Source organism: Myotis brandtii, unplaced genomic scaffold, assembly GCF_000412655.1.
Source record: "Myotis brandtii unplaced genomic scaffold, ASM41265v1 scaffold266, whole genome shotgun sequence".
In the NCBI taxonomy this organism is placed as follows: domain Eukaryota; kingdom Metazoa; phylum Chordata; class Mammalia; order Chiroptera; family Vespertilionidae; genus Myotis; species Myotis brandtii.
Genome location: NW_005360124.1, coordinates 6706537 through 6719758, shown reverse-complemented (window position 1 = coordinate 6719758; position 13222 = coordinate 6706537). Strand labels below are relative to the sequence as shown.

The following is a 13222-nucleotide window of genomic DNA, read 5'->3' as shown; positions in this document are numbered from 1 at the left end:
AGCTGATCTCGAAAGCCTACCTGTTTCTAAGTCACAGACATAAACGACACCTACACCAGGTCCCTTTGCCCATGTGGAGTACACCCATTCACCACACCACTGACTCAGAAAACTCTGAGCCAAGCATTGCTGCTTTAGGCCAGTGTTTTCTCCTTATTAGAAGCTGCTTCAGGTTGAAGATAGCGGCTTTGTAAGTCTTTATTGAGCAGCTATATAAATTTATTTTTACAGTTGTGTGCAACCTAAATCAGGGCAATTTTTTTAAAAGCTAATTTGATCAATACTATCAATACGAATATTCCTACTACAGGAGGCTGAAGTTTCTGATTATACACAGAGGGGAAAATAAATTTTTGGTTGCTTTAGACACTATTGAATTTGTCTACTTTGGAAAATGCATGTGCAGTATGAAGTGTTTTAAGAAAAGATTTATTCCAATACTGCTCATAATAAAGATCATTCCAGGAGAAGTTTGGGCAACTTCAAGAGAAGCAAAACTCAAGAATGAAGCATACTGTCGTACAAAATTATGGCCAAAAATACTGTATTTTTAACCAGCAAGATCATTGGGGCATTATTATACAACATTAGGTGTTTTTTTGCAAAACTAGTTCCCATCCCCAAACATTAGACAATACATGCATTTGAATGACATTTTAAGAACCAGTAAATATGATCTTCTTAAATACTGCAATTAAAAATGTTTTCTGACAAAACTCCCTAAACACATAGGTCTAGTAAGGGTTTCCAATGTGATGACAGGTGAGGAATCCAGCAAGAAGTGGCATTTAGAGAGTTTTTTGAGGAAAAGAAATCCACCAACATGCTTCCGGTAAAGTAACCTGAACAAAATTACATAGTGATTTTCCAGCTTTCTTCCTAAACTTAAAAATATTCTATTGCATATCTTCCTCCCTGTTATTTTTTTTCTGTCTACCACAGCTTATATGAAAATCAGAATTCCATTATCCATGTAAGATCCAATTTTACCCAAGAGGTGTTTTAATCACATGTAAATGTCATTTATTATTGGGTTGGAATTATGTGGGGAAATGGAAGTACATGACAGATAAGGGAGGTAAGAAGGAAATTAATATCTGAGCACCTACTATGTGCTGAGTGTGTATGCATACTTTGAACAGATGATTCTAGAGGCAAGAGTGTTACTGAAAGGACATTGGTAGTTGGGAAGAAGACAGGAAATGGTTTTTTACTCTGTGAGAAAAACAAATGACAAGTTGAGAGTCTGCACTAAGTAGCTGCTAAACAGCAGAGTGTCTGGCTCCAAAAATCTCTAGCTAATCATATACAACTAGGCCATTTCTTTTCCTAATTTGATGGAACCAAAATGAAATCCCAAAGACATAGTTACCAGGACAGATCTATTAACGCTACATATGCTGGAAATATGTAGAGAAAGATAAACATACAGTATTACTTGTTTTAATTTTGTGTGTGTTTCTAACCAAAGATATATCTTTGGAAGAAAATGTTACCGTATACCAAGCACACCTTATTTGTATCAATTGAGATGTTGTCATCTTACCAATTAAGTGGTTTTAAACCCTTAAGTTAATTTTAAGAAGAGCAGCAATATACATTACAATATTTGGGTACACTTTATTTTTATATGGGTTAACATTCTGCTATATTTCATTTCATTCGTCCTTTTTTTGAGAAACTGAAAACAGAAAAATTGAAGGTAATTTGAAGGTTATTTCCAACCAGTATCTGAGTCTTGCGGTATTTCATTATGCAGCCCTTTCTTCCCATTATTTTTTTATTTTTTTGCAAATAAGTCATTTTGACCCAAATCCAGCATAAATAGCATTTCACCGATTCCTAACTTAAGACAACTAAAATTTACAGTCATGTGGCAGTATAAATTTTAAGATTACAGTTCGTACACCTTGACAATCAAGATAGTCTGAAGTACAAAAAGTAAATTGTCCTTTAGCTGAATTACCTTTTAAAATATTAGACCTGCTAGTTAATCTACAAAAAAATACAAGTTTCAGGTGTTCTTCAAATACCTTTTGTAGATGTCATTTGTTAGTAAACAACATATGCAGGTTCCTAAAAGGCCCCCCTCCCTCAGTCTATTCATGACATTCAACAGAGCTCTTTATATGGGAATGTTAAAAAAAACAAAACACACACACTTTGAGGGGATGTATTTACTTTTGAATGGGCGGGTTATTTCCCTTTGTTTCAGATATGAGGCACAAACTTCTGAATTTAAGCTCTGTAAGGCATAGTACAACCTCCAATTTACAAATAAGGAATTCTCTGTGGGTTGGAACTGCCGTGCCACGCAAAAAAGGGAAAAATCATCTGTAAACTGGTACACTGCAATGTGTTAGTGAGTCATGAAATGGCTGCTTGCCTTGGTATGCTGAAGAAAGGTTTTTTGGGGTTTTTGTTTCTGAATAAGACATGCCCAAGTCATAAAACCTGCCACAGCCTCCGTCACCTACAGCCTCAACAGGAGTCCAGTGGCACACGCCGATAACGCTTGCAATCAGAATATAATATAAAGCATGAGTAAACTTTGTTTTTATACAAAACTGAAAAGAATCCCTTCCCACCCCTAGCCCCTTCAATAAAACCCCAAACAAAGAAAGGAAAAAGAAAATCCTTCAGCTTCGACTGACTAGTGTGGCTACAAGCAGGTTTCCAGGCATCACTGCAGGTAGGGTGATCAATTTTTTCCTTTCTCGAGAGAAGGGATCTTGTCATGCACCCTAGGAGGAACAGTGAGGCCACAAACCTCAATTCTGCATAGCAATTCCATCCCCATTTCATAAAAACACATAGAACAGTCTTTCCCTGTGTTGCTCAGCTTCCTCTGAGCTTTGAGATCAGGTTTAATCGACTACAATCTACTATAGCTCTATTAAATAGAATATCTTGATTCCCTACAACTGTAACACTTATGATCTTGTGATGAGGTTTTCTCTATACACACTGTAGGCCTTCAAATGTTGTTTACATTTGTTTTTTTCTTTTTTTATTTTCTTTTTTATTTTTATTTTTTTGCTGCACCAAATTTAAGATCGCCCTTTCAGGCAAGCAGTGGTCTCTAGCTGTTAAAACATTTCCTTAGTGGAACACAATAGCTTCTAAAACTGCCTTTCTAGTAAAGGCCACCAGAGAGGTAATACTAAACTGTGCATTTGCCAAATAAGAATATGAATTGTATAAAAGCTCATATTCCAATCCTAGGTAAATGGCAAAAGTTCTACAAAGTTGTTTTCCATGTTTGTATAAAAGCTCCAACTGATTTTATGTATTTTGCTATGAAATTACCTTTGGGTCTTATAATCAGTATACCTCTACTCAGGAATGTGCAAATGATTTTATACAGCACGATGCTAGTACCGCTCTGTACGAGAGTAAGGTGTGTTTTTTTCTTGTTTTCTAAATGGAAAAAAAAAATATCCCTAGTCAGAAATAAACTGACAAATTTACATTCTCCTCTCTTAAAAAAGTAAATAAAATAACATTATTCAAAATGTGAATTAGCTATAAGACATACAATTACATAGATACATATCAATACAGCACATTCAATCTGCCAAAACAATTAATGATCACAAAGCCAGTATGGATGCTGCAATATCAAGGGAGAGATGTATGTACAACGATTAGAGCATTCATAATTGCACTATACTTACAGGCAGTCTGTTTCTTGATTAAATTACAGGTGCTTTCTGAGCAAGGAAAAAAAAAAGTAACCTGTGTCGTTTGAGGCTGGGAGAGTGCAGAATGAGAACACTGCATTACCACTTAGTAATAACCCTGGTCCTCATCTAACAAGCCAACAGTTTTCTCCCTCCCCTTTGCTGTTTCAAGAGAGTGATTTACATGGAAGTTTAGACTTTTGCCAAACAGCATTATAGTTAAAATGAGACCACGTCATGGCCTCATTCTAACTTTCCAGCAGGTTTAAAACAATCTGGATTTATTTTCTTAAAACCTATTTCAACTCACGCTGCTTGACAGGAGAGCTCATCAATGCACGTGCTGTATTTTTTTTTGCACTTGTTGGAAATTGCACACAGAGAACTCCAGATCTCTCTCCAAGCAGGTTCAGTTACATAAATACGTGTTCTACAGAACAGTGAGAGGTTACTTTTGAGTTTAGTCCACAAATCTTCCTCAAGTTCTACTTAACCAGTCACCAGTTTAAAAAGATCCAAAGGTGGTAAACGAGCAGTAGCTTCAGATTTTGCAAATTAAAGGTGTCAGAATAATACTATCAATCAGTGTTCTTGGCAGACCTACTCGACCTTAAAGAACATAAAGAGTACAACTGGCTTCAAATGAAGAGACACAAGCAAATGTCACATTGCATCACAGAGGACACTTTTCCACATTGCTGATTTGGACACTCGACATGGAATGTGGAGACTCAACAGTAAGGACTAAAAAAGCATGGACCGTGAGAATCAAATATACAGTTACCAATTGTTTGGCAATTGGTGTTTCAGGTTCACTCTCAGCCAATCATTTTAGGCTTCACAGTCTTATTCTCTTACATTTTAAGATACCGGCTTTTATCGTTTAAGTTCTTACTCTGTTTTACAAAAAGCCAGCTTTGGCAACACAGACCTATGATAAAAATCATCTAAAAATTGTGGCCCAAACACTCAGGAAAAAAAAGGGAGGAAAAATCCTAACCAAGGGGAAAAAAAATTAAGAGCAACCTATGAAAAGGCCCTGGGTAGCAGCCACTAGGGTAATGTAGTGTCTGTTGGCATTTTTTTTTTTTTTTGGCATCTGTGATTTAAAGAAGAGAGGGTGAAAAAAGAAAAAACAAGGAAGGGAGGAAGGACGATGGCATGTGGCATTTCAAAAGATAGGACTCCTTCCGCGCGTCTCTGCCCTCGCCTCACTGACATCTGCACATCCCTCTGAGCAGCCACGCTATGGCTGAAGGCAGAAATCCAAAAGGAATGACACTTAACTGTTAGACAGGCATCCAGGCCAAAGTGAGGCAAGACAATATAATTACATAAAAACCTCTATATGTGTATCCAGAGCAATACAGTTAAAACCATAGTATTAATACTTATAATCCTTCAGCAAAAACTAAAAAATGTTCAACTAAGCTGATGTTGATGGCTTAAATCGAATGATGTCATCCTGAACCGTTTCATTCGGGAGAAAAACCTGACCAAGGATGGAACTAGGATAAAGGCCATTGTAACCCGGGAGAAATCAGGAGGGAGGTTATGGGTTAGGAAATAGGAAATCAGCTTCATTTTGCTCAGTGGGAAAGGGGGAAAGAGGGAGAGAGAGGGAGGGGGAGAGAGAGAGGGACAGGGACAGAGAGGAAAACAACGAATCAACTCTTATCTTTGTGAGTGCATGACTGAGAATTTAAAATACATTGAGTCACGAGGTTTTGCCTAAAAAAAAGAGAGAGAGGAAATGTGCTGGGACTGTACTTCAGCATTCTGTCTTTCCTCTGAATAGTTAAATAAAATCATAATATTTACTACAAACTCTGTGGACACGCTCACACAGAGTCCTGGACGGCAATAAATTAGTATTATGCAAATTGCTTTCCACAGAAATACAGTCCCTCTTGTACAGCTTCGATAGCCCACCAAGGAAGGGAAGGGCGGTGTCGAGGAGGCACAATTAGACCAGATTGTACTCCTTCAGGTTCAACTGGAGGATGGTGTCCTTGACGGCAGCAAAGACAAAGCGGATGTTCTCGGTGTCTGTGGCGCACGTGAAGTGGGAGTAGATAATTTTGTCACTGTCTGGGTTCAGGTCCACGAACATCTTCAGGATGAATTCTCGAGCTGCCTGGGCATCTCTCTGGGGTCCTGTTGGCCAAGGGAGGAGAGAGACAGCTTGTTAGTGGAGGCATTAATGAGCTTGCTCAATAAATGTTTATTGGGTCATACGCATGAAGATGACGTCTGTATTGCTCCTTTTTAAAAATAAGGTGCCTGCATTTTTTTCCAATCCCAGTTGACATATTTTGTTAGCACAGCATATCAGGTGCACAACAGAGTGAATAGACATTTATATCACTTATGAAGTGAACACCCCGATAAGTTCAGTGTGCATCTGAAACCATTCATAATTATTACAATATTACTGACTATAGTCCCAATGCTGTACTTTAACATCACTGTTACTATTTTCTAACTGGAAACTTGTACTTCTTAATCTCTTCACCCTTTTCACTCATCCTCCAAACCCCCTCCCATCTGGCAATCATCAGCTTATTTTCTGTATCTATGAGTTTGTTTTTTAGATTCCATATATAAGCAAGATCATAGGGTATTGCCTTTCTCTTTCAGACTTATTTCACTTAGCATAATACCCTCTAGGTCCATCCATGTTGTTGCAAATGGCAAGATTTCATTCTTTTTTATGGCTGAGTAATATTCCACTTTATATATGTACCACATCTTTATCTGTCTATTGAGGAACACTTAGGTTGCATCCATATGTTAGCTATTGTAAATCATGCTGCAGGAGCATAGGGGCGAATATATCTTTTTGAATTAGTGTCTTGAATTTCTTTGGTCAAACATTTAATTAACTCATCCCTAATACATTGCAGGGCCAGACCAAATGGTTTCGAGGGCTATATAGCGCTTGGGCTGGACATCCCCACCCCTGTTCTGAAGAATATCAGAACTAGATTCAAGCTCATTAAAGAGCACTTGGAGTGTGTTATGTTTTTCAGAATAAATATGTTATTTGAAAAAATATAAACTACAAAGAAATCATAGAGGGAACACAATTCCACAATCCCTGAACAATTTTGTAATGCAAGCCCATGTGGAAATGATAATTTCCCTTCCTAAAAAGAAATACAGAAATGGCTTTCATTATGATTAAGACCTTGTAAGTGCAGAAATGTGGAAGTGTGAAATTTATAACACCATAAACATGTTTATTACAAAAACATCACTGCAGAGTGGGCCTTGGTTTGTTCAGTCTTCTCTCATCTTACGAGGGCTTTGGGTCTCGTGAAATGACAGCTACATTTGCTTGTGAATAACAAAGTGTCTCCTTGCCATGACCAAGTGTCCTGTGTGTGCTATGTGTGTACTGGAGGAGACAGACAGTAAATACCATCTTCAGATTTTAAGACATTCACAATGGGCACCTGTTGGAAGGAAAATACTCATAGTGATGGGGAATCTGAGGAAAATACGACAAAGAAGATATGTAAAGAGATTAGGGAGATGTTGGAGGGAGAGAGGGAGAGAGGGTGAAAAGGAGAGAGAAATAGGCTTTTATCACAGAAAAATACAACTGATGTGACTCCGTGTGCTGCATGGAGCAGCCCGAGCCTCGGTGGGCAGGCTGTGCTGTACCTCCTCTCTGTCATCCTGAATGCAAGCACATCATGAAAGCATGCTGGCCCACGGGTGGGTGCTGTGTATGTGGGAAGGGGTCGTTTCCCGCCTGCCACGTCTCACCAAATTGAGAAAATTTATGAATCTCTCTTTCCAGAGGGGTGAGGCAAGCACGTGGTCTGGGATGTACACTAGAGGCTTTGTGCCCGTCACACATGGGTAGATGCTGTGTTTTAAGAGCATGCCTGTTGTATGGGAGAGCAAGTGAACTACATGTGAAGTTAGTTCCTTCCACAGTTTCTCAGGGAGACTGAGGAATACAGCTTCAGGCATTTATGACTTGGTGGCAGATTCAAAGCGGGAAAAGTGAAAACACTGTGTAGGGTAGGAAAGTTATATGTTTGTTTGTTTTTTTAAGGAACAACACTGCACAAAGGAAAATGTACTTGCAGAGGGGACCTTCAGTTCTTTAAACATGCACCGTCTCTCTTCCTCGTGTGGGATGAAAGGATGAGTGAAACACCATCCCTGATGTGTCTGTATATTCACAGAAAGCTGTGAAGCCAAACTGAATCATAGCTTTTTAAAGTAATTACCTTTTAGAAATACAGAAACATTGAACTGATATCTTACCCAGATACCACGTGATGAAATAATTTTAAAACTAGTCTGTTCTGCTGCCATGATGCCTGCTCTGTAACAGGTGCGTGGGGTTTGTGCTCTTCTGTGGCAGGTACCACATGTGCTCAGTGACTTATCTTTGAGATTCCCTTCCATTCTTTCTCACTTAGGAAGGAAATGAGTAGCTGATAAACTTGTCCACGGCATTGTCTCCAGTAAGCAGCAGGCTGGAGCTCTGATAGGCCAAGCCTGTTCTCAACTACCATTCTGTCTAGACCAGGTTTGGCAAACCTTCTCGGTAAAGGGCCAGAGTAAATATTTTAGGCATTTGATCTCTGTCATGACTACTCAATTCTGCTGTTGTAGCATGAGAATAGTCACAGACAGTGCCCAAATGCATGGGTGTAACTGTTTCAATAAAACTTTATGGGGCAGCGGCTGTGACTCTTTCAGTTGTTTTAGAATGGCTGGGTGTAGGCCCTGGCTAGGTAGCTCAGTTGGTTAGAGCGTCATCCCAATTTGCCAAGGTGGTGGGTTTGATTCCTGGTCAGGGCACATACAAGAATCAACCAATGAAGGCATAAGTGGGTGGAATAACAAATCAATGTTTCTCTCTGTCTCTCTCTCATCAATAAAAAAATAAATACAATCTCAAAAAAGAAATAGAGTGGCTGGATATGGATGCATTTTGTTATCAACTGATCAAGTATTTCTCAGAATGGGTTGGATATGCTGTCCAGTGGTTCAGGACTTTACTGTCTGGTTGAGGAGGCAAGATCTGTTTATGAGAAGGAAGTAAATAATGCAAAGCCATATGAGTACTGAAATGAGTGCTACTGATTCTAAATGCCAGAGGAAGAGCTTAAAGGAAAGGCACCATGCCTCAGGATGATGGTACTTCATCAGCCCAAAGTAAATATTTCCTGAATAGTCACTATGTGTCAACCATCATACTAAAATGTCACACCTATGTTATCTATTATAGTCTACAAAATAATCCCAGGAGTTTGGTCCTAAGGCCCAGAGAAACCAAGTGACTTGATCGTGGTCCTATAAAAAGGAAGTATGGACCTGAACCTGGGCGGCTGACTGCAGAGCACGGGCTCTTGGCCACAAAACTGTGTTCTCTCTCCAGCGAGAGGCAGAGGCAGACTCTCACCAAATGAGTGAGAGACACAGAGGGAATTATAGTGGTTGCTACACAGTCAGTTAACACTGCTGAATTGTTCCCTCCTCTGATACACTTATTTCAAAACACGCAAGACGTTGTTTTCTTTTGCTATAATTTTCAGCATTGTTAGGGAATGAAATGTTTCCCGTCATTAAAAGATGGAGCAAACAAAAACCTGTCCTTCCTCAGTCATGCCACACATGAAGGGAAAGCAGCAGGGGGGCACTGTGAGCAAACAAAAACCTGTCCTTCCTCAGTCATGCCACACACACTTCTGAAGGGAAAGCAGCAGGGGGAAAACATGTGCTGTGTTTGCTGGCCTTGTATTGGTCTTGGTAGGGAAAACATCTCCCCAGCTACTGGGCTGGCTGAAGCGTGCTGACTTACCATCATATTCCGGGAAGTAGTCAACTAGGTGGGAATACATAATTTTCTCCTCTAGAAGATCTTTCTTGTTTAAGAACAGAATAACTGAGGAGTTCTGGAACCAGGGATATGTGATAATTGTTCTAAAGAGGGCTTTGCTTTCCTCCATTCGGTTCTGAAAGACATCATCAGAAAAACAAGGCGTGAATTACTTGATTACTCAATCTGTGAGTCCTGCTCCTTTCTGAAGTCCAGCCATCTTCTGTGTGCATCTGATTTTTGTAGCCTTGGGCTGAGCTGTAGTCACTTTCACCAGGATTTACATGCAAATGGTTCAGGACACATCTGGACTATTCTCATTATGTAAACTCTCAGGTTGACAAGCAAAAGAGAATAATAATAAATTTGCTGAGATAACTCCTTCAACCTTAAGAGAAAGTAATCAAACCCAAGAAAATCATGTTGAATCTGGCACACTGTCATAAATTTTCACCCAAAATTATTCGTTCATGACCAAATACTTAAGATCTGAATTAAGAGCTAAATCCTAGGCTTCATTTTTGTGTTTCCTAAGCTGTGTTTAATTTCCTAAGCACCAGAATTAACTCTATTTTTAAGCAATGAAAATAAAGTTAATTCATTGCCCAAAGTGCATCTATATTTCTAGAATTATTACTACATACATAGTAATAATATGTAGATAGGTAGATATCTCCCCTGATAAGAAAACATATGGAAACAATATTTTTGGAACATATTTCCCATTTATTGGAGCCCACTTTCTTCCTGTTTCACTATAATTTTCATACAGGACTACACAGATTATGTGGAGACTATGTAATTACCTGGATATACAAATGTGATATTTCTAATCTTCAGCACTTATGAAAGTGTTCTTACTTGAAGCTATATTATCTACCCAACCTTGGTAACATAAAATCACCCAAAAATTGTTCCTCCCACGGCCACATTCACCTCTAAATAATTCCTACCCTCAGGCCACAAAAGCAGCAGCGTTGGGGAATCCTTCTTTCCCTGAGGATATAAAAGCCATGGCGCATGGGCATGCTTCTTCCTAGACATACAGATGACACTTTCCAACCTCAATTCAGTTCTATGTGTTATGACTGCATTTCAGGCAATGAAAAGGCCTGCCTGAGATTGAGTCCACCTCTACTGCTAACAGGAGGCTCAGTGGTTTATGCAAGAACATCCTATCCCCCAACACCCTGGTTGGCTCAGAACCTGGTCAATCTAGGCCTAAGTCCTTCAGAACACCTCTTTCCTGATTTATAATTTTCAGTTCAGCTAAATAGCTTAATTGATTCGATCAGCCCAGGAATTTTGCTGGGGACTCTGGGACAGAGAAACTTGCTTTCATGAAGAATGTGAAAGAGGAGCTTCAGGAGCTCCTAGCAGCCACCTTTGAATAGGAAAAGAAACCAGGACCTGTTCACCTGGTTTTAACTGCTCAGTCAGATCATGCCTGTCAAGATGGCAGGGTAGGTCAACTCTGTGCTTGTCTCTTCCCAAGACCACATCAAAATGACAACTAAATTATAGCAAAACCATCATGGAGAACCACATAAAGACTAGCTGACGAGAATTCCTATAACTAAGGATATAAAGACAAAGCCACGTAGTGACTGGTAGGAGGGGCAGAAATGTGGAACGGGAGGTCCCACACTCAGTGTGGCAATTAGAATCTGGCTGTGAAAACCAATGGGGATTACATCCGGGAAAGACAAAGGGCTGTGGGACTCTGGGTCAATCTTAGAGAACCAGTGGGCAGACTCACTCATCCACTCACTCACAACCTCGCTCTCTCTAAGCTTCATTGCAGCTGCTCGAAAAGCACCAGGAACAATGGGGAGAAATTAAACTGACTAACTTCAGGGCAAGGGCTGGAGGGGCAGGGGTCATAGTAACTCACTCCAGGGATGGAAGCACTGGAAAGCACCATGTTCCTTTTGTAAGCCTTCCTCCCACCTAGCTAGCATGGCACAGGGGTGCTAAATCTGTGCTCTCCATTAACCTGGCTGAACCCGTTCATCCTTCCCTGCTGATTCCTTGAGACCACCACCCCATCCAGCATGTTTGTCCAGCCTGAGACTCTTCCGTGCCTCCTCCACATAAGCAATCTTTGTGCTGCAATCTTTCCCAAAATGTCTCAAAGGTCACAATCCCCAAACAAGCAGTGGCCAGCCTCAGCATACCTTTTAACTCTTACTGAATGGCTCCCAGACCAGTACAAGTGGCAACCAGTCTCAACTTATATTGTAATTCTCATCAGGTGGCCCCAAGCCTGGCCTAAGCAACAACCAGTCTTGGCCGAGATGTAGCTTCAGTTAAGTGGCCAAAAATCCAGTACAAGTGGCTGCTGGCCTCAGCTCACATGGTGCTCACCAAAGGGTCCCAAGCCCAGCATAAGTGCCAGCCAGTCTTAGTTCACAGCTTAGCCTCTCCAAGCATAGCACAAGCAGCAATCAACTGCAGATCACTGTGTAGCTCCTACCAAGAATAGCAGTGGCTGAGCTTTCCCTGCACCATAGGCCCTCCCAAGAGGCTCAAGAATCAACATACCCAGGGGCTGGCTTTAGACCACACCAGAGACCACCCAACCAGCTCCACAAACACACACCTGAAGGGCAGGCTCAGCTGGTACCAGAGCCTCACAAAGGTGACTCCCACTCCATGGAGTCAGCCCTCCCACAACAGCTTGTCCAATGTAGTCATGGCCAGTCTTCACAGCCAGTCATTCTAAGGGTCAAACCCACCCATGGACATGCAATTGAGCCTCAACTAAAACAGGAAGTCACACAACCCACACAGGGGACACCCCTAGAGTACCTGGCTCAGGAGACCAGGGAGATTGAGCTAGAGGGCCCCATAGGACACCTTCTACATAAGGCCACTCTGTGAAGGCTGACAGCTACAGCAGATTTACTGAATGCATAGAAACAAACATAGGAAGTTAACCAAAATGAGGAGGCAAAGGAACATGAGCAAAGTGAAAGAACAGGACTAAATTCCAGAAAAAAAACACCCCAAAACACAAAAAATTAATGAAATGAAGATAAGCAGTCTGTTTATATAGAGTTCAAAATAGTGGTTATAAGGATGCTCAATGAAGTTAGGGGAAAAATAGATGAACTCACTGAGAACTTCAACAAAGGCAGAAAACATAAAAAAGGTGATAGAACACATGAAAAATAACCTGTCAGAAATGAAGAATACACTAGAGGCAATCAGCAGCAGATTAGATGAAGCAGAGGATCAAATCAGCAATCACGAATTTTGTGCATTGGGCCTCTAGTCAATAAATCAACAAACAGGTGTTGGTGAGGCTATGGAGAAAAGGAAATGCTTGTGCACTGTAGGTGAAATTGTAAACTAATGCAGGCACTATTAGAAACAGTAAGTAGGTTTCTCAAAAAGTTAAAAATAGAACCACCACATGCCCCAGTAATTCTACTTCTAGATATTTATCCAAAGAAATGCAAACACTAATTCAAAAATATATATTTGCCCCTATGTTAACTGCAGCAATATTTACAATAGTCAAGATACGGTAGCAACCAAAGTGTCCACTGATAGACAAATGGATAAGGAAGATGTGGTACATATATATATAGCCATAAAAGGAATGAAATATTGCCATTTAAGACAACATGGATGGACCTAGAGGGTATTGTGCTAAGTGAAATAAGTCAGACACATAAAGACAAAT

At 40.2% G+C, this 13222-nt stretch overlaps 1 protein-coding gene across 1 annotated transcript in view; it reads right to left on the bottom strand.

Moving 5' to 3' along the window:
• Positions 1 to 527: 527 nt before the first annotated feature.
• GNAQ (guanine nucleotide binding protein (G protein), q polypeptide) overlaps positions 528 to 13222 on the bottom strand; it is a 170032-nt gene continuing 157337 nt past the window's right edge. Inside the window, exons 5-6 of the mRNA XM_005868298.2 lie at positions 9514 to 9667; positions 528 to 5840 (exon numbers count right to left, since the gene is read on the bottom strand). Of these exons, the coding sequence (XP_005868360.1) occupies positions 5650 to 5840; positions 9514 to 9667 (345 nt within the window). The 3' untranslated portion in view covers positions 528 to 5649. The remainder of the gene's footprint in view (positions 5841 to 9513; positions 9668 to 13222) is intronic.